Here is a 26,917-nt window from a genome sequence, read left to right as displayed (position 1 = left end):
GGTGTGTGTGTGTGTCTTCTAAGCCTCATTGGCTCATGCTTCATTTCACCATTGATACTTTTCAGTTCTGCAAGTTCATGTCTTGGGATATGATCTGCTCTTAGCTCCTAGTAACCTTTTGTTGCGTGCTTGTGCCTGTGATGGTGCCAGGAGTGTTAGTCTGCTGTTCCTCTGACTCACTCAGGCTTCCACGTGGCTTGAATCAGAGACTGTTGGCCCGAAGTTGGGCATGTGGGGCTCCAGAGGGGCTTCTTGGAGATCCGAAGGGTGGATGGCACAACTGCAGCCTCCCTTGGGTCCGGACCCAGCGCCAGAACACTTGGTCCTTCAGACAGCATCCTGTCAAGAACCCCAGAGCAGGTGCCCGAGGCCAGCTGGCCCAGCACTCCTCAACCACAGTGCTCCTCCCCAGTGCTCCTCAACCCCAGCACTTAGGGCATGTTGGGCCAGGACTGCAGGCCTGCCTGTTTGTTACCAGGCTGCTTAAACTGACCCTGCTGGAGCCCAGGCTAGACCCAGCCTGTCTTTGGATGTCAGTTTCCCTTCATTTTTAAGATATAGTATTTAATTCTTTTGTATGCATCTTTTCATGGTAAAGTTCTGTTTCTGACATCTTGAAAGATGGCTTTACTCCATGAACAATTCTTGACTCATCGTGGTATTTTCTCAGTACTTTAAAAATCTGTGAAGCTGCTCTTCCCATTCCATCTTCCCACACAGCTGTCAAGAAGGCTTTACACGTGATGCCTACTAAGAGGATCATCTAGCTCTGAGCAGACTCTGGCCATCCTGCCCCAGAGACCCGGCAGTCCAGATCCTACGGAGGCCTCGGCATTTCTCTCGGCATTTCTCTTTCCTTATGAGGATTGCTGGTGACTTGGGGCCACTTGGAAGGATGTAGATTTTCTAGTACAGAAAAGAATTCAGCATGAATGCAGAATATCACTTGTTTCCTCTGACTTTATTGTATGGTTCTTTTTCCCTTGGGGCGGCCTGGGTGGCCTGCCAGTAAGGAGATAAATTGTGAAATAATCCACAGGGTTGCTTAGTTTCTGTCCGAAAATTTAAAGACAATCTTGATTGTTTATAGCCTGATAAAGAATACCCCTTCCACTTTACCACGTTTCTAAATAACTATTTTAAATCATGCTGAAGATAACTGGGCCAGCTTCTATGAGTGGGGAAAGTAGTACATAGGAAATTCTGTAGTTCTTTAAACTAACCAGACCTAGTCTTTCCCTGTTTTTCCCACTGTGGTAGAACCGTTGTGCCTTCTTTGTAGCCTAAGGGAAGATGCATGGCGGTGACACCCCCCCACAGCCCCACCCCAGCCCCAGAACCTGTTCTCCCAAGGACATGCTTCCAGGGAGTGGCATGCAGCTAGAGACCTGCACACCTTGATGAGCAGAGCTGAGGCGGGGGAGGGAGGCAGCGGAGGGAGGCAGCCTCCACAGGAGGGCAGATCAGAGCTTTAAGAGAATTGTCTTGTCCTCAAGCATTTCGACAATGACAGATTTACCAGAATCAGCTAATAAAACTGTGTTTCAATTATGGTTCCCACTGTGATCTCGTTGAAGGAAGGATTTCACATACCAGTGATTCTTCTTTGAACTACGCAATTGTATCATGAAATTATTTTATGTGAACTACTTTGCTTTTCAGTTCTGCTCATTTCCTTATTAAAGTGGTTTGCTTTTTAAGGAAATTTGTTTTTAATCATCTTTGCATGTCATGTATTTTCTGTAGTTGTTTGTGTACTTGTATCTGTTCTCTGCTAGAATGTCAGCTTCCCTGAGGGAGGACCTCCCTCCCCCAACCCACCGCTATTCCCAGCACCTAACAGTGTTGGACATTCATTTGGTATTCATCCATTGGGATTTCTTGAATTCTTTTCATGAGTTAAAGTTAACAGAAGTTAATTATGATTTTGCATTGTTTTCATTTTTTCATTGTCTTCTGAATAGTAATCTCATGTTTTTTTTAGTTGCCTATGTTAAAGAAGATGCTGGTGGGTTTGGCATGAATTGATAGTGTCTTAACTAAGACAAGGTCATTCTTCTTTCATACGAAGCAAGTCTTACTTAGATGGACACTGCTCCTCATTAGCAGAGTGCTGGGCTTCTTCAATCTGGCCATTCCATCATCTATAGCATGCCACCTCATGACCTAGGATGGCTAGTGGACTTTACCATCACATTTGTATTCCAGCCTCACAGAGGAGGAAGAAGTGGACATCCTCTTTCTTTCTCCTCCTCGCAAGGACACAGGTGTATACATAGTGCTTTCCCTTAGAGGGACATGGACTGAGTCGTAGTCCTATGGCCACCCCTGGCTACAAGAGAGGAAGGAACACATACTTTTTCCTGGCCAAAAGACAGCTTCTTATTACCAGTGAATTGCTATTCACTTATTCAGAAGTAAAAAATCTGTCCTGCATTTAGAGAATTTTCATATTTATCAGTTTTTAAGAGGTATTATAGAGGTTAAATATCTGTTGTATTTTTACACTAAAGATACTTGCGTCTGAGAGTTTTGGAGCAAGGATAAGATAGGGATGCTATATGAAAAATGCACATTTTAGTTGTATTTTAACATAGTTTTGGTTGCCTTTTTTGCCTGGATTTTAAATCTTTAAGGAATTATGTCCACAGAGTATAAGTACCCCAAGCTAACAGACAAAGTCAAGGTCTTCTTAGAAGTAGTGCCAAAGGGGAAATAAATTTATCTTTGACATAAGAATTTACTTATAATGAAGCTTATTTCATACCCAGGTCTCCCAAAGCCTGCTGTGTTAGGGATCTGTAGACTTGGATGCACCTGTGCAGGACAAGGCCACACGCTGGGCTGCCTAGGCAGGAGCTGGTGCACTCTGGAGCATTCATCCTGGTGTGCAGGAGACCCTGGGTGTCAAGGAGATGCAGCAGGTGCTGAGGACGACTAGTGAGGACAGGTGGCGAGGACTGCCACCTGCCAGGGGGAGGGAGTGTGTCTTACCGCCTGGACTGCTCTGGGTAGGGAGCTGGGTGTGGCAGGTGTGGCAGGTGTGGCAGGTGGGCAGTCAGCCCTGACACCTGGAGACACAGAGCAGGAGAACAAAGTCCTCGTTGGTCAGCAGTGGTTTCAGTATTTCCTGTGAAAGACAAGAAGTAAATTAAACATTAATTAAAAGGATTCTGGCTTAAAATTGATCACAACTATAAATTTAAGCTCCAGAAACTCTGAATGTCAACAAGCAGTCATATTGGTGTTGGAGCCTGGTGGTCTGACTACACCTCTGCCAGTGGGTTGTTGAGCCTGTGTCTCCCCCGAGGAAAGGGGATTGTTCCACCCCAGTATCCGACATGGTGCTGGTGTGAGCAAGCAGATGAGGGCAGCCTTGCTTTCTTTGAGGCTTCACATCAAAATAATTTGAATTTTAGAAACTAAATGATAGACACCCTTTTCTGCTAATCCTTAGAGAATAAGTAGGAAGACTAGCAATTGGAAGCTCCCTGCTGCACATGGATGGGCAGTGCCAGCTGAGGGCTTCTGTATGACACCCAGCCCTGTCCTGTAAGATTGGCTGCATGGGATGCTCTCCTGGCTCCAGGGCTTCATCCCAGAGGTTCTAATGCTGCGTGGTTATCCCATGGTCACTGTCCTAGCTGTGTAGCTGTACCCAGCATCCACTCACCTCTTCCCTTACCTATTCCACTCACCTCTTCCCTTACCGAGGAGCCTTTGATCCAAGCCCCAAGCCCTGGAGAGTCAGGGTCCCTGATGTCCTGGATTCACTGCTGCAGCCCAGTGCAGCATCTTATAATGATGGAGATGCCCTCTCTGCCCTGGCCAGCATGGCAACCACACTCACTATGTGAGGTCACTAAGCACCTGAAATGTAGCCGCCATGACAGGGAACTAGATTTTTAGATGAATTTTAACTAATTTAAGTCTATATTGCTTCACATGGCTCTGCGATGGACAGTATAGTTCTTACCTAATATTAATATCTTGTCAGCTGTGTATGGGTTTGGAGGTTTCCTTTGGACTTATATGGAAATCCAGCAACCTAATGCTTGAGTTTGGGAATTGCAGTTTGGCAGTATTCTAAAAGTTTCATGTAGCTAGTTTTTGTCCAATGAGTTTGCATGAATTTAGGATCTACCCCTTGACAATTATTTGTAAAGAATTGCCTTATAATAAAAGCCAGTAGTTGTATTTTGTTGAAATGTATAGGTAGTATTTATTGTTTGATTCACATAATCTCACACTTGTGTAGAGTTTGGGCTCAGATGAATTTTAGGGCACAAGAAACTAAAAGCTCAACTGCTATGCAGCTTGTAGAGGCAGCCTCACATTGAAAGTGGGACAGGCTGCCTGTCCCCACTGGGTGTCCTAGGAGAGGGTTTAAATTTGAATGATTGTAATAGGCCCTCCCTAAAACTGTGAACATAGTGCCTGAGCTGCTCCTCCGGGTTTCTTGGCGCCCTGCACCATGAAGCCTAAGGTAGATTGGCTTCTGGATTCAATGAACTGAAATGTGTTGTTGAATCTTTCTGATGATTTTGCATGCTTTTGTCTCATTTTTAGTTTCTTACTTGCCAGGTATCACATTTAAAAGAATTGTAACATACGGACAAATGTTACAAATCCATTGCTCAAAAGCGTTGGAAAAACTAAACTATATACTTGCCAGCATTAGTTGGCCTTACCTTTTTTTGTTTTGTTTTCTCTCAGATGAAATTGTCTTCATTTTGGAAGTAAAAGTAACACCTAGAAACAGGCTTTATTTTCACCAGGAAGTATGCCCTCTCATTTTTCATGAAACATACAACCCTTTGGGTCCATCTTTAATTTCCCCATTTGTAACAGAATGAGTGTGATAAATTCTTTGCTTTCCAATTGACTCTAAAAGTAGATGCATTACCTGGTTGGCTAGGGGTGACACTGGTTTCACGGTCAGGAAGAGGACATCCCCTGCCCAGGTCTTCCCCCTCAGCCAGAGACATTGGTGGCCAGCTGCCTCCTTGAAATCCCCACTAGGAGGCCACATACACTTTGCTCCCACCCTCACATCTAAAACAGAACCCACCCCGGCTTCCCCTTCTTGATGCATGGAGTCCTTTCACATATGTCCAGTCATTGGGCACTCTTGACCTTGTGTCCACAGGTCTGAATCTCTTCCCTTTTCATTTCCTCTGTTGCCTACCCTTCCACCACCTCTTCCCTGAGCATCTGCCAGCCTTCCTCCTACCTGCTCTTTTAGCCTCCCCCACCCCCACCGTGTGTTCTGCTTGTGGCGGAAAAGGGTCATACCTCCCTGTGCTCAAACAGCAGGCAGTCAGGCGTGTGGATCAAATGCTCACCAGACAGGAGGGGCATCTACTGTATGTCTGGAGAAAAGAGTTGTAGGAACTTAACACACTCTTTTTTCATCCTCAGCACCACTGTTGCAGCAGGAATTTGCATTCCCAGCTTACAAACAGCCTCAAGTTTTTTGTTTTGTTTTTAAGATTTATTTATTTATTTATGATAGACAAAGAGAGAGAGAGAGGCAGAGACACTGGAGGAGGGAGAAGCAGGCTCCATGCAGGAGCCCGACGTGGGACTCGATCCTAGGTCTCCAGGATCAGGCCCTGGGCTACAGGCGGCACTAAACCGCTGCGCCACCGGGGCTGCCCCAGCCTCAAGTTTATAGGTGTTTGGTTATAGCCAAATCCATCCTGTGGCCATGTGAAGATTCCAGCCCAGAGCTCTCTGTGTGAAAAGTGCCCGGAAAAGAACGTAGGGGAGAAAATGCTCAGAAACAGTGCCTAAAGATTCTAGACTTTTTCTCTTCACCTGCTTATTGTGCTACTTCCCATAGTGGTTAGCACCCAAACCCTTAAATACAAAGACCCTGTCTGTTTAGGAGGCAGCAAGAAAGGGAAGACCCTGGGGGGGGACACTTCTCCTCCTTTGACACCCTGTAATCACAGTAGATGATGCAGATCTGAAAAGATATGGAAGGGAAGTCACAAAGTGAAGTAGTTAGAAAAATAAATGAAAAGCTAGGGTTATATGAACTAATTGGTAGATAGAACCAGGAAACAGAACATCATGGAAGTTGAGAAAGAATTTAGAAACATGTTGTGGACATGATAACAACGAAAAGGAAATGAGAACTGAGACCAGTTTTGGATTTAGCAAGTTTGTTGGCTTAGGTGCTAACTAGTAGATTATAGAATAGGGGATTGGAATGTTTGGATATTGGATCAACCATATAAGCTCTGTGATTTCTATAGTTTTATTTATAATGCCAGCTAACTTAACTACAATCATAGATAAAGAAGTCATCCCTTTTGTATTTTAAAATATATCTTATTTAGCTTATACTTAATGTAATTCTGAAAGGATAACATTGTCTAGTTTTCTCCTTCTGGATCCTTTGATGTCCACTGTTCCCTAATGTCTGCAGAGGCTGTTTCATTTTACTAGCACACGAGGGCCATCTAGTGGCCCAAACTCCTGGTGCACTCGGTACCAAGGAAAGAGAACGAGCTGGTCTTTTTGGTCTGTGCTCTTGGCCAGAGTGTTTTGACGCTCGTAATAGTAATGATCAATTCTGTAGCCTGATCTAAAGAAAATCACTGGGACTTCTGACCTTTTCACACTTTTAGCTTTCTGACTTTAGGCAAGTCACCTAATTTCTCACTTTTTGTTTGCTATGTGAAACTAAGATGATACACTTGGGTTAGGTGAATGAATCCCTTAGTCAAAAAAAGTTTACTTAAAAAAATAGTCTACTCTTAGGATTAATTCAGGTAATTTTAATGGTATATCCCAAACGTTTTCCTACTCTGGCCAGTCTACTTTCTCTACAAATACAATGTCACCCAGTTGGAACTGGTATTTATAAGGCTAACTTTCAAACAGTGTTTACTGATACATTGCCCTCTTGCCAAGAGGCACACTTTAGAAGGGTTTTTAACAGTGAGGGTTAAAACAGGAAAAAGATGTTCTACTGAAAGCAACTCATATTGATATTTTCTACTCATATCTAGAAAATGACTTGTCCCACCCCTTCCCTGACTGCTGGTAAATTGGAGCTTTATTATACTTCCTTCTTTCCTAAATAATAAGTGGAAGGATAAATAAATTGCATTTATGTTCTTGCAACAATGTCATTATATTAATTGATTTGGTGGTGTTATTTGTTAATACGCTTCTTTTTATGTTTCAGAAAAGATGTTGGTTTGAAGCGATTTTTTCCTAGGAGTTTACTGGATTCTGTCAAGGTAATTAGAATCTGCTTTATTTTAATCAGATACTTCCCTATGGTATATGGTTTTCTCTCTTACATGTAAAAGTTACAATGTAAAAAAGCTGATAGTTATTTTGCTCCTGTTAATGGCAAGTAGATTTTTGCAGGCACAGCTCTCTCCCACAAAGCTATGGTTTCACTTGTTTTTTACATGTGACACTCAGCTAAGTACAACATTAAGAAACTTGAATGTACCCGAGGCTTTGTCACCTAGGTCTTTAAGGTCTCAGGTATTTTGATACATGTAAGTGAAGAAGCAGTATGTAAATGGATCATCGTGGTAGCTGAATGTGTGTCTGTGCACACCTGTGCACATATAAGTTGCATTGTAAAGATCTCTCTTCTCTTATTCCAACCACGTGGACACTCCTCCTCATTAGTAACTTTTGCAGAGCATCATCTTCTTTCCCTCCCTGCAGAGGAAACTGCAGGGGAGGAACACCCAGGGGCTCTGAGGTGTCGTTTCCAGCCAATCTAGAGCACATGCCAAGACGTTCAAGTGAGGGAGGGCATAGGCTTTGGTCAGAATAGAGTCCGGCTGATACGAGCTTTCCCATTTATGAGCCCCATAGTCTTGGACTGTTTGTTATTTCCACAATGAAGAAAATAGCATTTTGTAGGGTTGATGTGAATATTTACAGATTGTTATATACGTTACTTACCATGGGATCTGTAACAATACAGTTTATATATAATGGTGGCTGTTACTGCTCTTTTTATCACCAAAGTGCTGTTCTGTACCAGAATAGTCACATGGAAGACCATCCAAGCAGGCTAAAATGTATGTTATGAGAGAATGTAACATTGGTCCAGAAAACTGGCTCTGAAGCCACACTGACTGCCTTGGTGCAAATTTGACTTCGTCACCATGAATTGCATGGAACTTTAGCCAAGTTACTTAATTTTACTGTATTTTAGTTACCACATATGTAAAGTGGGGATGAAACCACTTTCTAACACTTGGGCTTCATACAAGGATTACAGATTCATAAAGCCTGAGAACAGTGAATACAGAACTCAGTATGTAGGGGCCCTGGGTGTGGCTCAGTCAGTTAAGCATCTGTCTTAGGCTCAGGTCATGATTTCTGGGTCCAGGCATCAAGCCCTACATGGCACTCCCTGCTCAGGCGGGGAGCCTGCTTCTCCCTCTGCCTCTGCCCCTCCTCATCCCCCACCCCCACGTGCATGCTCTCTCTCTCACAAATACATAAAATCTTAAAAAAAAAAAAAACCTCACTAGGTGTTCTCTAATATTAAGAAAAGGAACACTGAGCTCATAATAATAAAATGCCAAGTCCATCAGTTTTCATTGCATTAAACTTTCTTTTCCTTTTTAAAGATTTTATTTATTTGAGGGAGAGAGAGAGACAGAGAGACAGAGAGCACAAGCAGTGGGGAGGGTCAGAGGGAGAGGGACAAGCCACTCACCTTTAAGCAGGAAGCCTGATGTAGGGCTTGATCCTAGGACCTTGGGATCATGACCTGAGCTGAAGGCAGCTGCTTCACCAACTGAGCCACCCAGGCACCCCTGCATTACTTCCTTCTACACAAAAGTTTCTTGGCCATTGTGCTATTACTGTTTGCCGACTATGTCCCATTGCCTGTTATTGGGTCATAGTCTGGGTACACTTTACCAAATGCAATCTGTGACAAAGGCCCTGAGTCCAGGCATCTGGGTCTTGCTTGCTTGAACCTCACAAAGGAGGTAGTAATGGTCCTCCTTTTCTCACACAGCTTCTCAATGATCTAATGGGAAACGGATACAGAAGTGTTTGTTATAAAGTACTCTACAAATGTAATGAGCACAGTTAAGAAGGGAGAAGTATACTCTTCTGTAATGTTTCAGGCTCTTTTTCTAGTGTGGCTATCCTGCTGTTTTATTTTCATTCAAGTTACCTGATCTACTCACAAAAGGCTGGAGTGAATTGGTAGGGAGCTAGCTCTTGCAGTGCACTCCAAGCAGGTGATAAAGGCCAGGCACAGCAATGGATGGGACAGGTAGTTCACAGACCAGCTTTAAGTGAAGTTTGGAATGGTGGGAGGGTGGTGTAGCAGGAGAAATCCAGCATGTTTGGAGTATGTGAGAATGGTGGAGTTGTGTCCTTCTGGAGGGTTATTAGGTGTGGGCTGGTGGTATTTCTGGGTTTGGGAGGATAGGAGACTCAGTTTGACCTGGAGAGTCATGCTGTGGTGCCAAGAAGGCCTAGGAGAATAGAGCCTCCAGTGAAGAGATGTCTTTGTGCATGAGTCTGCAATTTGCCAGTGGGTGGGGTGGGGAGGAGGCGTTCACACAAGTAGAAGACACAGTTCTTTAGCAAATTTACATTGTCACTGAACATAAAAGTGCACTAGCCAATGTGGAATTAAAAAGCAGGGAGGTATGTGGAAATGGCTGTGTCATGTTAGTAGTGTCTTAAGTGGCTCTCTGATGTGAGCCCCAAGGCCACTGCAGAGTTTCTGCAATCTCCTCAAAGCTGTATGCAGATAAGCAGTTGTCACAAGAGGTATGACTGCTGTCACTTGGGAACCCCAACAGATAACATTTAAAAAGGATGCTCAGACTCAAAACTGGGGGGGGGGGGGGTGCCGGGTACAGGTTACAAGTACCCTGGTGCAGGTATAGCCCAGGTGACCTGCAGCGTCTGAGGTCTATAGGGGGACTGGTCTGAGCCTCCTGGTCCTCATTGCGAGCTCTCCCAGACCTGGGCTTGCTCGCCCTCGCATGGTCTCCTCAGCATGCCAGGTACAGACAGAAGGCAGAGGACTGCTCTCCTCTCTCAGGACTCTGCTCAGGGTCTTTATTTACTTTCTCAAATTCTGATTCACAGTTATTTCCATCTGCATTTTGTCTGTCCGCCTCCACTGTATTTTAAGATCTACGAGAGCACTGATAATGCCTGTTGCATTCTCCACCATGAGTGCTGTGTTTGGCCTGGTGCCTGGTAACTTGGTGACATTAGGCAAACCTAACTCAGATGACAGAGTGGACAGCTTGAAGAGCAACTGGGAAGATGAGTCAAGGTAGCAGGGAGCTGTGTAGGGAGGTGTGCTGTGGAAGGAAGGCCCCATTTAGGAGAGCAGCACCGAGAGCCTGGTGTGCTTGCTGCTCCACGTCTGCCTCACTGAGCACAAGCCCCCTTCCCTGACTGGACTTGTCCCTCCAGGCCTCTTGCAGGCTGTCCTCTCGGATCTGCCCCGATGATTGCCTTCCTGTCCTCACTGCTGCTGACTCCAGTGTTGGGGCAGCACCTAGAAGGCATGAGGCCTCCATTGCCTTGTGTGTGGAGATTGGGAGTGGTGTGGGCTGGGACCTGCAGCAGCTCTCCCTGTGGGCTGCGGGTGTGATCATCGTGCGGATTTTGGAGTGTGAGCCCAGCAGCAGCCCAGAGGACAGGGTGGAAGCAGGCAGAGCTGGGGAGGGAAAGGGCGGGATATGCAGTGATCCGGCCTGGGCGCCGTGGCTTCCTCAGGAGCAAAAAGGAAGGCGCCGACTGTAGGGAACTTGAGAAAACTTCCTGAACCATAAAGAGTAGTTGTGTTTTGAGAAGTTCAGTCGCTGCTATTTTGTGACAAGCAGGGGAAAATAGAATTTTTAGCTGCTGCTTGGTGTAGGTATAGATTCATCTAGTGGTTCTCACGCAAGTTCAGCAGAACTCACTTCCCACCTGCTCTCTAATGTAATTTTATAAACCAAATAAAGTCTGTTTGGCTTCTTACATAGTTTAATCAGTAGTTCATTTCCATAGGCCAGCATTGTTTACCTTCTGCATAAAAATCTTCAGTGTTGCACTGATGGCCACCCAGATCCATGACACCATCCTCAGCGAGTGCCCGTGTGGCGTGGAACAGCTGCCGTACAACATGCATTGTGTTTGCACAGTCCCTTCTTCAGAAGTATTGCTAACGAAACTTCAGCTAACACGAAATTTATCTTAGCTTCCTGTTTCATCCAGAACAGTCCTCTGGTGGCCAGATCCACGCATACTTGCTTTCCCGCACGTAGGCTGTGTGGGTACATTTGTGTTTCCGCAGGCTGTTCCAGAGGCTAACACTGAAGGTTTGGGAGAGTACCTTGTTGTATTGGGTGGGACTTAAGTGAGCTCTGATGGACGACAGAACAGAGGAGGGGACATATGTACCTCAGTGCCGAAGAATAATTTACAAGATATTTTAAGTTTCTGTGTCTTTGATCTTAGTAGCAGCAGAGACACGTCTATAACAACATTGTACCAGTAAAGTCAACAAATCTAAGCCAACCTGAGGAATGCTTTTCAGTGGTAACAAGAAGCTGTCCCAGCCGGAGGACACTGAGGACACACGAGGAAACGCAGTGTGAGGCCCAGCAACAATATAAGAGGGGCTTAGTGGACAGGGAGAGTAGATTGATGGATGGACGGAAAATGAAGATGTGGTGTGTTACTCAGCCAGAAAAAGGAAGGAAGAAATCTTCTGTTTGTGACAACATGGATGGACTTCACGGCATTATGCTACATGAAATAAGTCAGAAAATGACAAATACTCTATGATCTCACTTATAGAATATAAAAACAAACAAAAAACCTGAGCTCATAGGTACAGAGAAGATAATGATGGCGGGTGGTAGGTTAGTAAAATGGGTGAAGGTGGTCAAAGATACAGACTCCCAGTTATAAGTCACGGGGATGTCACATACACGTAAATGTAGATAGTAATACTGTAGTACATACTTGAAAGTTGCCAAGAGAGTAATTCTTTAAAGTTCTCATCACCAGAAACTTGGTAACGATGTGAGGTGATGGATGGTCACTAGGGTTACCGGGGTGATCATTTCAGAATGTGTACAAATACCGAGTCACTGTGTTCTACACCTGAAACTAGCACAGTGTTATATGTCTGATGTGTCTCAGTTAAAAGCACAGTCTTCATGCACTGGTAATACATCTATGTTTAGCATTTGGTGGGTGGGTGGATGAAAGCATTCAATTAATGTATTCTCCACCTATTCTTTTATTGCAGATTTTCTTTTGCATTATATTACATAACCTTTTCATCTGGGAAGCCCTGCAAGTTCATTGCTGCTAGCAGCATTTGATAAATATTAGGGTGACTAATGTAGAATCAACTTTTGTTATTCAGAGTGGCTTAATAGAAGCGATTTCTGATGATCCAACCTAATAACACTGCTTCATTCTGAAGAAGTATCACATGCTGAGTAGTTTTCTCTGTAGCGGGATTGGTTTCAAATTGAACAGCATTCATAGATAGACGCCTTGTTTCCTAAATCCAGGCAAACACAAAGCAGGAGTTGAAACTATAAATAGGGACAGAATGCGAATGCACAGCAGTCTTGCCTGCTCCGACAGTTCTGGAAGTGTATTGACTAACATTCGGAGAGTCCAGGAGGTTAGATCTTGGGGGATTGTTTCCTCACTGACGCAGTAGGAAAGAACTGGTGCTGGCTCCAAGATCCTTCACATTAAAATGAATCCAGGGCTCCTATCAGACAGCAGGGTTTTCTAGCTTTTGTCTGGCACTGGACACCGTAGCTTTGGAGCAACGTGGAAGTCCAGACCGTGGGAAAGTGGTGGCACCCCCCACCCCGGCCAGGTGCCCTGGGAGTTGCCGGGAGCCAGAAGCTAGTCCTGAATGGAGACTGGGGCCTGCTGGGGCCGCTTGAGCCCACGGACAGGCTGCCACTGTCATCCTGAGACTTCTGCTCAGACGAGCATGAGAGCAGTGTGCAGGCCAGCACATTCCCGCAGGTTTGGCTGTGGGAGGGAGACGCAGGAACCTGTGCCTCAGACTGTTGGTCAGTCAATACCGCACAGTAGGTGCCACTTTCAGACATTTCCCAGCTACTCGGAAATTCCCAGCAGGTGAATGCTGAAGTAGGGGGTCCATGGCCAAGTGTTGGGCATGGGGTTGAAGGCGGGGCAGGAGCACGGGGCCGATGGCTCCCGTCCTGTCATAGAAATACCCGCACTCTTTTGTGTTCCTTGGTCCTCAGAACACACTGTTGTGAGCGTGAGTAGCAGAGTGAGCGGAGCACTGAGGGTGTAAAGCCTGATGTGGGAGGAGGGAGGGGGAGCAGGGCCTGGCCTGCATTTCTGCCCCGCATACTCAAGCGGGCCTGCTGCTGGTGGTCGAGGCGCAGAATAGGGAAGGGGAAGCAGGATGGGGAGCTGTCGTGGCTCGGGATCAGTGAGACGGGTTCCACGGGGACTGTGAGGTGGTCTTAGGTTTTATTTTTTACACACATGCATGTATTTATCTGTTACGTGCAAATTATTTTTTAGAACCAGCTTTGTAATGTTAGGAAAAAGACTGGAAAACAGGAGAGCTATGTACTAACATCACTGAAGTTGCTTTAATAAATAAAGAGCCAACGCCAGTGAGGCTCATGAGCACACTTGTGCCCCTCCCTCATAATTTCAGGTCTCTCTTCTGCTGCAGCTCCAGGCTGCCATTGTCAGCGCTGCCCCGAGGGTGCAGGATAATGGCAGGGACAGTGTCCTTTCTTTTTTCTTGAAGCTGCTCATCTCTTTAAAATGTTTGTTGAGTGCCCAGTGTGTGCTGCGTGCCCGGTGCTGGCCAGGCTCCTGCCCTAACCAGGAGTGGTTTAAATGCCAGGGTGGCATTTAAAAGGCCGACGGCCTCCAGGAGGCTGATGACCTCCAGGAGGGGAAGTGATGCTCTCATTAAGAGCACAGACGCTGGCGCCAGGCTGCTTGGCCTTCAGTCCTGGCTCTGCCATGCAGCTCGGAGATTTGGGGTCTTTGTTTTCTTTGTGCCTCCCATTTCCTCATTTGTAAGATACAGGTAATAGAAGAACCTCTCTCTGAAGGCCCTGCGAGATAGAGGGGGCTGGAGACGAGAGAGCAGCTGTGCCCTCCCTGAGCCTCCCTACACGGCCATGATGATGCGGCCCTGACTTGGCTGCCGAACCTGCTTGTCCACCCTGCTCTTCCTCCTGACCCCTGGGGCCTTGAGGCCTCTCATGCTCCACACTTGCAGAGTTAGATGATTCCGTTTCCTAAGTACCCAAGGGTTGAGGCTGCAGAGTGAAGTGATCCAATTCATGTTTTAAAAAGCGCCTGGCGAGTAGCCATCCTCATATCAGATAAACTAAAATTTACCCCGAAGACTGTAGTGAGAGATGAAGAGGGACACTATATCATACTTAAAGGATCTATCCAACAAGAGGACTTAACAATCCTCAATATATATGCCCCGAATGTGGGAGCTCCCAAATATTTAAATCAATTAATAACCAAAATGAAGAAATACTTAGATAATAATACACTTATACTTGGTGACTTCAATCTAGCTCTTTCTATACTAGATAGGTCTTCTAAGCACAACATCTCCAAAGAAACAAGAGCTTTAAATGATACACTGGACCAGATGGATTTCACAGATATCTACAGAACTTTACATCCAAACTCAACTAAATACACATTCTTCTCAAATGCACATGGAACTTTCTCCAGAATAGACCACATACTGGGTCACAAATTGGGTCTGAACCGATACCAAAAGATTGGGATCATCCCCTGCATATTCTCAGACCATAATGCCTTGAAATTAGAACTAAATCACAACAAGAAGTTTGGAAGGACCTCAAGCACATGGAGGTTAAGGACCATCGTGCTAAAAGATGAAAGGGTCAACCAGGAAATTAAGGAAGAATTAAAAAGATTCATGGAAACTAATGAGAATGAAGATACAAGCATTCAAAATCTTTGGGATGCAGCAAAAGCAGTCCTAAGGGGGAAATACATCGCGATACAAGCATCCATTCAAAAACTGGAAAGAACTCAAATACAAAAGCTAACCTTACACATAAAGGAGCTAGAGAAAAAACAGCAGACAGATCCTACACCCAGCAGAAGAAGAGAGTTAATAAAGATTCGAGCAGAACTCAACGAAATCGAGACCAGAAGAACTGTGGAACAGATCAACAGAACCAGGAGTTGGTTCTTTGAAAGAATTAATAAGATAGATAAACCATTAGCCAACCTTATTAAAAAGAAGAGAGAGAAGACTCAAATTAATAAAATAATGAATGAGAAAGGAGAGATCACTACCAACACCAAGGAAATACAAACGATTTTAAAAACATATTATGAACAGCTATATGCCAATAAATTAGGCAATGTAGAAGAAATGGACACATTCCTGGAAAGCCACAAACTACCAAAACTGGAACAGGAAGAAATAGAAAACCTTAACAGGCCAATAACCAGGGAGGAAATTGAAGCAGTCATCAAAAACCTCCCAAGACACAAAAGTCCAGGGCCAGATGGCTTCCCAGGGGAATTCTATCAAACGTTTAAAGAAGAAACCATACCTATTCTACTAAAGCTGTTTGGAAAGATAGAAAGAGATGGAGTACTTCCAAATTCATTCTATGAGGCTAGCATCACCTTAATTCCAAAACCAAAGACCCCACCAAAAAGGAGAATTACAGACCAATATCCCTGATGAACATGGATGCAAAAATTCTCAACAAGATACTAGCCAATCGGATCCAACAGTACATTAAGAAAATTATTCACCATGACCAAGTAGGATTTATCCCTGGGACACAAGGCTGGTTCAACACTCGTAAAACAATCAATGTGATTCATCATATCAGCAAGAGAAAAACCCAAGAACCATATGATCCTCTCATTAGATGCAGAGAAAGCATTTGACAAAATACAGCATCCATTCCTGATCAAAACTCTTCAGAGTGTAGGGATAGAGGGAACATTCCTCAACATCTTAAAAGCCATCTACGAAAAGCCCACAGCAAATATCATTCTCAATGGGGAAGCACTGGGAGCCTTTCCCCTAAGATCAGGAACAAGACAGGGATGTCCACTCTCACCACTGCTATTCAACATAGCACTGGAAGTCCTAGCCTCAGCAACAGACAACAAAAAGACATTAAAGGCATTCAAATTGGCAAAGAAGAAGTCAAATTCTCCCTCTTCGCCGATGACATGATCCTCTACATAGAAAACCCAAAAGTTTCCCCCCCAGATTGCTAGAACTCATACAGCAATTTGGTAGTGTGGCAGGATACAAAATCAATGCCCAGAAGTCAGTGGCATTTCTATACACTAACAACGAGACTGAAGAAAGAGAAATTAAGGAGTCAATCCCATTTACAATTGCACCCAAAAGCATAAGATACCTAGGAATAAACCTAACCAAAGAGGTAAAGGATCTATACCCTAAAAACTATAGAACACTTCTGAAAGAAACTGAGGAAGACACAAAGAGATGGAAAAATATTCCATGCTCATGGATAGGCAGAATTAATATTGTGAAAATGTCAATGTTACCCAGGGCAATTTACACGTTTAATGCAATCCCTATCAAAATACCATGGACTTTCTTCAGAGAGTTAGAACAAATTATTTTAAGATTTGTGTGGAATCAGAAAAGACCCCGAATAGCCAGGGGAATTTTAAAAAAGAAAAGCGTATCTGGGGGCATCACAATGCCAGATTTCAGGTTGTACTACAAAGCTGTGGTCATGAAGACAGTGTGGTACTGGCACAAAAACAGACACATAGATCCGTGGAACAGAATAGAGAACCCAGAAGTGGACCCTCAACTTTAGGGTCAACTAATATTCGATAAAGGAGGAAAGACTATCCACTGGAAGAAAGACAGTCTCTTCAATAAACGGTGCTGGGAAAATTGGACATCCACATGCAGAAGAATGAAACTAGACCACTCTCTTTCATCATACACAAAGATAAACTCAAAATGGATGAAAGATCTAAATGTGAGACAAGATTCCATCAAAATCCTAGAGGAGAACACAGGCAACACCCTTTTTGAACTCAGCCACAGTAACTTCTTGCAAGATACATTCACGAAGGCAAAAGAAACAAAAGCAAAAATGAACTATTGGGACTTCATCAAGATAAGAAGCTTTTGCACAGCAAAGGATACAGTCAGCAAAACTAAAAGACAACCTACAGAGTGGGAGAAGATTTTTGCAAATGATGTATCAGATAAAGGGCTAGTTTCCAAGATCTATATAGAACTTATTAAACTCAACAGTAAAGAAACAAACAATCCAATCATGAAATGGGCAAAAGACATGAAGAGAAATCTCACAGAGGAAGACATAGACATGGCCACCATGCACATGAGAAAATGCTCTGCATCACTTGCCATTAGGGAAATACAAATCAAAACCATAATGAGATACCACCTCACACCAGTCAGAATGGGGAACATTAACAAGTCAGGAAACCACAAATGTTGGAGAGGATGCGGAGAAAGGGGAACCCTCTTACACTGTTGGTGGGAATGTGAACTGGTGCAGCCACTCTGGAAAACTGTGGAGGTTCCTCAAAGAGTTAAAAATAGACCTGCCTTACGACCTAGCAATTGCACTGCTGGGGATTTACCCCAAAGATTCAGATGCAATGAAACGCCTGGACACCTGCACCCCGATGTTTCTAGCAGCAATGTCCACAATAGCCAAACTGTGGAAGGAGCCTCGGTGTCCATTGAAAGATGAATGGATAAAGAAGCTGTGACCTATGTATACAATGGAATATTACTCAGCCAGTAGAAACGACAAATATCCACCATTTGCTTCAACGTGGATGGAACTGGAGGGTATTATGCTGAGTGAAGTAAGTCAGTCGGAGAAGGACAAACATTATATGGTCTCATTCATTTGGGGAATATAAATAACAGTGAAAGGAAATCTAAGGGAAGGGAGAAGAAATGTGTGGGAAGTATCAGAAAGGGAGACAGAACATAGAGACTCCTAACTCTGGGAAACGAACTAGGGGTGGTGGAAGGGGAGGAGGGTGGGGTGTGGGGGTGAATGGGTGACGGGCACTGAGGGGGGCACTTGAGGGGATGAGCACTGGGTGTTATTCTGTATGTTGGCAAATTGAAAACCAATAAAAAATAAATTTATTTAAAAAAAAAAAAGCGCCTGGCGACTGTGTAAGGTATATAGATGGTAGCCCAGGCGGCTGTCGCAGGGGTTCAGGCAAGAGTGGGGCTGGTGTGGTGGAAAACATTAGGGAACACTATATGCTTTTTGGAAAAGTACTTGCAGGGCTTCGTTGGGGGTGTAGTAGTTTGAGGGGTTAGGGAAAAGAGCGGTCGGGGCTGCCACCTGGGTCTCTGCCTTTAGGTGGCTGGGAGATTGGCCGAGCTGGGGGTGCCGAGCCTGGAGAGCAATCGTGAGTCCTCTTAGGGAACTGTCAGCTTTCAGATGTGTGAGACGTCCCATGGAAACCTCAGGCAGGCGGGTGGATGCATGTGAGTCTGATGCTCAAGCCAGGACTTGAGCTGCTTGACTTAAAAGAGAGACTGTCTGTACCACTTCAGAGAGGAAGCTCATTTGGGTGACTCGTTTTTGAAAGCATTGCATGAATGAGCAGGTTCAAGTGGAGGATTGTCCAAGCAGCCGGTTGGGGATTGGATACAAGGCAGAGAATTGGCTTCTTTTCTGGAGCTCTTTGACATGGTTTTCATTGTTGCGTGCCATTACTCATCTGTCCTGAGTTAAAGTGTTCCTCCTGGAGGCACGAATAACTATATCGACTGTTTAGTAATGTTAATGAAAGTGATTTGTCACAGTGCTCTGGTCCCCATGCTCCATGGACACCATCCCTTGCAGCTGTTACCATAATCTAGTTTGCGGTGTCCTGCACTTGTAGGAAGAGTTGGAAGGCATTCTAGGGCTTTCTGTGCACTGGTTTCCTCCTCGGATGGGCTCGTGAGCACCCGGCAGCAGTATGCCCTGTCTCAGGCTGTTGAAATCAAAGAAGTCAGAGCTGTTCTCCTGCTTACATGCTGGGGAGTGAAGTGTTCTTGGTTACAGGACAGACAGGATTTTATTTTCATTTTGTCTATTTAAGCACTGTTAGGCTAGAGTTGTGCTCTTCCTCGGTCTCCATGGCCAGTCCACACGCTCTTGGTGGACAGCCAGACCCAATAGGCCACAGGAATGTTTGCAAAGCCTGAAGTCAGAACAACTATTACATTCCATCTCAACCCATGATAGGAGTGGCCTTTGCAGTCCCTTGGCCTATGGCTGGTGCTTAGATGGGCATTCCCCAAAATATGTTTCCCAGATTTTTCTTTACTGAACATGCAAGGTTGACCATTGACATGTGAACGTCTGATAGAGAAGCCTTGCTAACCTCAAGCCTGTTTTACTTCTCTTCAGTTTAGATTATGTGATCTATGTCTGCAATTAATCCTCTTCAGAATACTTGCAGTTCCACACTGTCCTCCTCACCCGTCAGAGCCCCAGCTCTTGACCTGCTGACCTGACTGTGGCCCTCTCTCCTTTCTCGCCTCCATGTGATTGGTGGGATCCATCTGTGAAGCTGTCAGCCACTGCACTCTGACAGTGCCGTCCCCAGCCCTGCCCTCTCCTAAGCTCCACATCTCTATGCAGCTGTCTGCTTGATGGTTCAGGTCCAAAGACATAAGAGTCTCCCATGTCCAGAATTGGTGTGACTTTATTCTCACCAAGCCTGCCCCTTCTGTTTGCCCCTCTGTCCCATCCAGAAACCTCGTCGTGCTCAGGTGCTTGTTTTCCTACCGTCCCATATAGTCATCCGAGCGTCCCAAAGTTGCCTGGCTGCCTGGCTCTCTCCTTCGCCACCACCTCAGGGCCTGTGCCACTGGTGTTTCTCGGGTGGCCTATTCCAGGAACCTGGCTGCTCTCTCTGCTTCTCACACTCTCCCCGACACCCTCTGTTCCAAGAGCAGCGCGAGCCTTTAAAATGAAGGTCACATGCCATTGGTCATATTCCAACACCTGCTCCCTCGGCTCTTTGAACCCTGTCCTCTGCCTCTCACACTGTTTTCTTCATTCCCAGTAACCATAGGCCACTGTGACTATGCCCCACTCTTTGACCATAGCTCCCAGCTGTCAGCTCACTCTGCAGTGTCCCAGATCCCGGAATCCCTTGACTACAGGGGGACTTGCAAGCCACTGCAGGTGGGTGGTCCCTTCCATGTGCCACTCCCCAGTGGGTCGCTTCTTAGCTGCCTGAGCAGCCACAGCTCCCTGACCTGCAAAGATGAGCGTACTCTTAGGATGAGGCCCTTCACCGCCTCTCTGTCCCCCCACCCCCAGCCTTCTCCAGTTTGCTGGCTCTGAGTCCTGTCTGAGTACACCTCACACTGAGCTTCCAGTTGGGCCTCTGGTCTCCTCCAAGACCTCCACCTGCCACCCTGCTGCTCCCACAGAACTATCACTTCAGTTCATGTTAACACCGGCCTCTCAGTACATCTTGGTTCTGTTTTTCAGAATAAATCTATTTCTTACACCTTTCTGCTTCTATACTTGTGTAGGCTCTGCTCAGCTCTTGCCTAGATTACTTGGGCAGCCTCCTACTTGGTCTTTCCTGCTTCCTTCATGCTGTTCACAGCACAGCTGTGCCACTGTTCCTGTTGGTGCCTGCGTCAAATCACATCACTCTACGCAAGGTACCCAAGGACTTTCTCTCTCCCCATAGTGAAAGCTGACTGGCTGGCTGGCTTCCCCAGCCCTCTTGCTCAAACCTTGTCATGCAGCCTTTGCCCACTGGCCTCCCCGGGCCTCCCCCTACACACTGTAGACTATGGGCTTGCTGCCTGTGGGGCCCTTCCCTCCACCATCCAGATGCTCATGGTACATAAATAGAACACTCAATTGTACAAAAAAGGCCTAAAGACCACCTGTGATCCCACTACACGGAAAAAGGGGCATAGTTGTTCCGTCTCCTTCTCTGTGTGTTGATGCGTGTGTGCGTCCCATCTCTGATGCTCCCCTTTTGCTCCCCTTTTAAAGGCAGCCGTACTATATATACAGATTGTTTCACCATATTTTTCCACATAACACCATGATAATGGATTTTAACGTCAGTATGTTAGTTCCAAACCATAGTCTTTAGGTCCGCGTACAATGTAGGCAGACACAGTATGATGCACGTAACCCAACTGCTACTATATATAGTTCTGCACTCAACCTCCTTGTTGCTGAGTCCTTGTGGAGTTCTTTCATCATTTCTAAAGAATAATGCCTTGGAATTTAATTTCTGGATCCAGAGTTGTAGTTTTTTTAGAAGGTATTTTTATTTGTGCTGCCAAATTGCCCTTCAGAAAGATGGTGGACTTACCCTCCTAACAGTAGGATATGTGAGGGCCTTCATATCTAAGCCTTAGGCAGCTCCCTGTTGTTTGCATAGCTAGTATGTGTTTTTTATTTAATTTTTAATTTTTTTGGACAGTATGTGTTATTTTAATGCCTAACTTTTTACTATATATTCTAATAAACTATTGCCTTATACATTTATATCTAAGAAATGAGTCTTCGAACCACTGAACTGTGTATTTTAAAGGGTCAGGATGCTGTATATTATACTATGTGCATTATGTTATGGCTACTTAAGAAAGGAAATAAGGCTTTGACGAATAATGGCATTTCATAGTAATGTGAACATAGATGGGAGGTAAAGATACCTTCTTTGATGTTAGTTATTGTTGCTGTGTGGTGTCAACTCTAAAATGATTTTTGTGATTTTATCATGCAGGCAAAAACACTAAGAAAGCTGATCCAACAGACATTTAGACAGTTTGCCAACCTTAACAGAGAAGAAAGTATTCTGAAGTTCTTTGAGATCCTCTCCCCAGTATACAGATTTGATAAAGAATGTTTCAAGTGTGCTCTGGGGGTAAGTATGGGGACACGGGAGATGGTGGACTGGGCTTGATTTCTTTTGCTTTTTCTTAACCATGTATGTCTAAATTTCTGATTGAAATCTGATTTGTCACATTTTGAACAACATGAGAATGTTTGTCACTTTACAGTGGGGAAAAAATGCAAAAAGAAAATGTATCAATCTGAGGATGAAATCTTTTTTAAAAGAATGCCTTTGATAAAAAAAAAAAGAAAAAAGAATGCCTTTGTTGATAATTAGTTTTGTTTTTGTTTTAACTCTAGCCCAATGATTTGTTAATTATTTGTTGTCTCTGTGCTAGTTTACCTATTCAAATCATCTTTCCAAGGAAACTGTTAGCTTTAGACCCACCAAGTACTGGGTCGGTGAAGTTACAGGTATTTTGTAGTACTTGGTTGGGTAGATGAATCACAAGCTAAGCCAGCCCCCACCCCCCTGCCTTGGTCTTTTTTTGTGTCCATGTTTTCATCTAAAATATTTTCTTTTTTCTTCTGGGACCTTTGTCATTACCTGTTTCACCTTCAAAAGTCAAGCTGGATTATTTCAGTGGAACTGGCAATCGGCCCAGAAGAAGGAATCAGTTACCTCACGGACAAAGGCTGCAACGTAAGTCTGCTTTAGCAATACCCCTCATGCGGGACCTGAGTGTAGACAAAGTGAATCATGTCCCTTCCCAGACTCTAGCCCCGACCTGAGAGGGGCCTCTGTCCTGAGTTCTGCGACATTGATTAACTCTTTAGTTAGTGCTGCAGAGTCAGCTGGATATTCGCAGAGAAAAAGCAGGGAATTTTGACCCTGACACACACTATGACAAAACCCATTCCAGATAGAGTATTGATCTACACGTGGAAGATAAATGATAAGAATCATAGAGGAAAACATAGGAGGATATCTTCATAAATTTTGGGTAGGCAGAGATTCCTTAACAAGACTTAAAAAGTGCTGACTCTACAAGACAATTCTGATAGAGTACATCAAAATCAAAAACTTCTTTTCTTCAAAGATAGTAGAAAGACAAGCCAGGGACGCCTGGGTGGCTCAGGGGTTGAGCATCTGCCTTTGGCTCAGGGCGTGATCCCGGGGTCCTGGGATCGAGCCCCTGCATCGGGCTCCCTGCAGGGAGCCTGCTTCTCCCACTGCCTGTGTCTCTGCCTCTCTCTCTGTGTCTCTCATGAATAAATAAATAAATAATCTTTTAAAAAAAAAAGAGAGAGAGAGAGAGAAGCCAGATGTTGCATTAATATATTTGACAGTAGGTTCCTAAGCCAGGATATAGATTGGCAATAAATCAGTAAGTAAAGGGCAGATGACCCAAAAGGATATCCAAATAGTCTATAGGTAAATGAGGAGGTGTTGAGCCTTGGAGTCATCAGATAAGTGCTATTATGTATCTACTGTGATGGCTAAAATGAAAAAGAGCTGTAATACCAAGTGTTGGCAGGAATGCCCTGCTGGAGCTTTCCTCCACTGGTGGCAAGAGCAGCCGTGGTGTGACCTCTTCAGCACAGTCTGTGACATTATCTGTTTTCACGCCTTCAGATTTTTGTAGTCACAGCCTTTAGGCTTGATTTGTGGTCTCCTGTATTTTCTTTCAACATTTTCTTTGTCCTTTTTACATGTAAGTCTTTAGCCCATCTGGAATCTACCTAAATTCCTCAGGTGAGGTCACAGGTAGGGCCCTCAGAATGTGGTCAAGAGGGGCAGGCTCTGGAGGACATGGCCGCAGTTTCCATCTTGACTCACTCTCCTGTTAGCCTCATAACTTTGAGTCCATCCCTCCACAGTTGGCTTGTGTTTCCTCATTGGTAAAATGGCCATAATAATTTCAGTTGGAACCTAACAGGGTTGGTAAGAGAATTAAATACTTTGACGAATTAGATCATGGCCTTGCACAAAGGAATCACGTAGAAGTTTGGGTGTCATCACTGTTGTCATCACTGTTGTTGCTGCCCTGTTGCAGGTGAGCAGCCAGCGGTGTCAGCAAGGTTTATCAAGTCATGTGCACCTCCGGGTCTTCCATTCTGTAACAGGGGTCCAGTTGTCTCTTTCTGTGTCGACTCCATACAACTTGATGTGAGACAGCACAAAAATCTTATCTTTTCTTTTTAGTATAGGTACTGTCGAAATGAGCACAATCTAGTCTTGTCTTTTTAATGTTAACTTTATAAGGACGTTAAAGGATATTGAAAGTTATATGAATTTCGTCAGGTAAATTGGGGTCTTTTTATGATTTTATGTAAATCCTGAATATTTGAAGCAAGAATGGGAATAGGGTGTTTTTCAGGGAAGGTAGTCCGGGTCTCAGTGACAGGCCTGCCAGACCCTTCCTGCCCCTCCTGCCCCTCCCGCAGAGGCACAGCTGCTCAGGCTGTCCACTTCTCCTCGCCTTTCATAACTCGTGTTCCATCAGCATGTCCTCTGCCTCTCCGCATCTCCAGTTTGTCACCATGGAGCCATATCTCAGTCTCTCTCATCATCTCTCCAATGACCTCAGTCCTGCACCTGTCCTCATGCCCCCGAGCGTCTCCAGGGTTCGGCCCTGGCACACGTGTGGAGGGCTTGTCTGTCGTAGCGGCCCTTCGTGGGCGAGCTCAGAAATCGGGGTCACGGCAGGCCGTTCATGTTCCTCAGTGCCGATACGGATCTCGGCCAACCCCCTCTCCCAGTCCCGTTTGATTTAGTCTTTCTCCTGCTGTTCCCTTTGGGTGTTTCCTTACAACCTATGCTCGTTTACGTTGGAGGCCGTTTTCTCATACAACTTTTAACGTCTTATCAGTGTTGGTAGGTGGTGTCCTCCTTCCATTGCATTTCTTTTTTTTTTTTTTTTTATTGGTGTTCAATTTACCAACATACAGAATAACCCCCAGTGCCCGTCACCCAATCACTCCCACCCCCCGCCCTCCTCCCCTTCTACCACCCCTAGTTCGTTTCCCAGAGTTAGGAGTCTTTATGTTCTGTCTCCCTTTCTGATATTTCCCACACATTTCTTCTCCCTTCCCTTTCACTATTATTTATATTCCCCACATGAATGAGAACATATAATGTTTGTCCTTCTCCGACTGACTTACTTTACTCAGCATAATACCCTCCAGTTCCATCCACGTTGAAGCAAATGGTGGGTATTTGTCATTTCTAATGGCTGAGTAATATTCCATTGTATACATAAACCACAGCTTCTTTATCCATTCATCTTTCGATGGACACCGAGGCTCCTTCCACAGTTTGGCTATCGTGGCCATTGCTGCTATAAACATCGGGGTGCAGGTGTCCCGGCGTTTCATTGCATCTGTATCTTTGGGGTAAATCCCCAACAGTGCAATTGCTGGGTCGTAGGGCAGGTCTATTTTTAACTCTTTGAGGAACCTCCACACAGTTTTCCAGAGTGGCTGTACCAGTTCACATTCCCACCAACAGTGTAAGAGGGTTCCCTTTTCTCTGCATCCTCTCCAACATTTGTGGTTTCCTGCCTTGTTAATTTTCCCCATTCTCACTGGTGTGAGGTGGGATCTCATTGTGGTTTTGATTTGTATTTCCCTGATAGCAAGTGATGCAGAGCATTTTCTCATATGCATGTTGGCCATGTCTGTGTCTTCCTCTGTGAGATTTCTCTTCATGTCTTTTGCCCATTTCATGATTGGATTGTTGGTTTCTTTGGTGTTGAGTTAAATAAGTTCTTTATAGATCTTGGAAACTAGCCCTTTATCTGATATGTCATTTGCAAAAATCTTCTCCCATTCTGTAGGTTGTCTTTTAGTTTTGTTGACTGTATCGTTTGCTGTGCAAAAGCCCATTGCATTTCTTTACAGCTTGAAGTTTTGTTTCTTTCATCATAGGATCATTTAGGAGGATGTAAAAGTAGCTCTGGGGGTTTGGGTCTCACTGTTATTTCTAATGCTACTGGCTGATGAGCAGAGAACAGGTTTTTTGTTTTTTGTTTTTTTTAATTTTTATTTATTTATGATAGTCACACAGAGAGAGAGAGAGAGGCAGAGACACAGGCAGAGGGAGAAGCAGGCTCCATGCACCGGGAGCCCGATGTGGGATTCGATCTTGGGTCTCCAGGATCGCGCCCTGGGCCAAAGGCAGGCGCCAAACCGCTGCGCCACCCAGGGATCCCGAGAACAGGTTTTTTTATGTGTTAATTGTTGTGACTGTGTTCCAGTCTCCTTTATAGCCAAGCATATGGTAGTTTTTTATTCATGTTCTGTGGAAAAAATGTCTATTTTCTCTGGGAGGCTGTGAGGATCTCTGTCCTCTGAAGTGAAAGTTGCTGGTTGTGTGAAGTAGAAGGGAACTAGCACGGGGGCAGTCAGATAGAGCCCGGAAGGCCCTCCTGCTCCCCTTCTGCCTGCCACAGCCGCCCTCCCCGACTCTGTGAGTGAAGGCAGGCTTCTGGTAAGACCACCCCTGGCTGTGGCGCGGCCCCCGTCTCCTCTTTCCTGCACAGCAAATGCTTCCAGTCTACTGGGCCATTCCGTGAGCACAGAAAAATGTGTAATTTCTCTCTCCCGAAAAATATCCTCCCTCGAGCACGTGGCTGGTTCTGCGGCCTCACCATTTCCTCCTTCCCTGCCCCAAACAACATAGATACGGCGTTAGACAATACCCTCAGAGGCTTTCTCATGTTCCTTATCACATTTGTAACTACATACTTGTGTGATTGTTTACGTCTGGATTCATGTCCTCCTTGTCCACTGCTTTGTTCCTGGCACTTAGAGCCCAGCACCTCGTAAATTCTCAGAGGCCTTCGTTCACTCCCTCACACCCAGGGACAGCCCTACTTCCTTGTGGTGATGGTGGACAGGATGGGTGCCTGCCACTAGATCACCCTCAGGGGGCTTTTAGTCCAGTTGTGAGAGTGGATGTAAGAAAGAAGATAAGCAGCAGAAATAATCCGATCAGAGAGAGGGCCCCAGTAGGGTGGTGTGAGAGTGTCTGGTGTCCAGTT

The 26,917-nt window shown here is 45.0% G+C and overlaps 1 protein-coding gene across 15 annotated transcripts in view; it reads left to right on the top strand.

Moving 5' to 3' along the window:
• The window catches only part of PTK2 (protein tyrosine kinase 2), a 266,181-nt gene that overhangs the window by 131,914 nt on the left and 107,350 nt on the right, over positions 1 to 26,917 (top strand). For all 15 annotated transcript variants that reach the window (XM_038555624.1, XM_038555623.1, XM_038555622.1 and 12 more), the window contains 3 exons: positions 7,202 to 7,256; positions 21,823 to 21,963; positions 22,498 to 22,575. In XM_038555624.1, the coding sequence (XP_038411552.1) occupies positions 7,202 to 7,256; positions 21,823 to 21,963; positions 22,498 to 22,575 (274 nt within the window). The remainder of the gene's footprint in view (positions 1 to 7,201; positions 7,257 to 21,822; positions 21,964 to 22,497; positions 22,576 to 26,917) is intronic.

This window comes from Canis lupus, chromosome 13 (assembly GCF_011100685.1).
Source record: "Canis lupus familiaris isolate Mischka breed German Shepherd chromosome 13, alternate assembly UU_Cfam_GSD_1.0, whole genome shotgun sequence".
Lineage (NCBI taxonomy): Eukaryota > Metazoa > Chordata > Mammalia > Carnivora > Canidae > Canis > Canis lupus.
The sequence above is the reverse complement of the archived record's forward strand: the minus strand, read 5'-3'. Positions and strand labels throughout refer to the sequence as shown.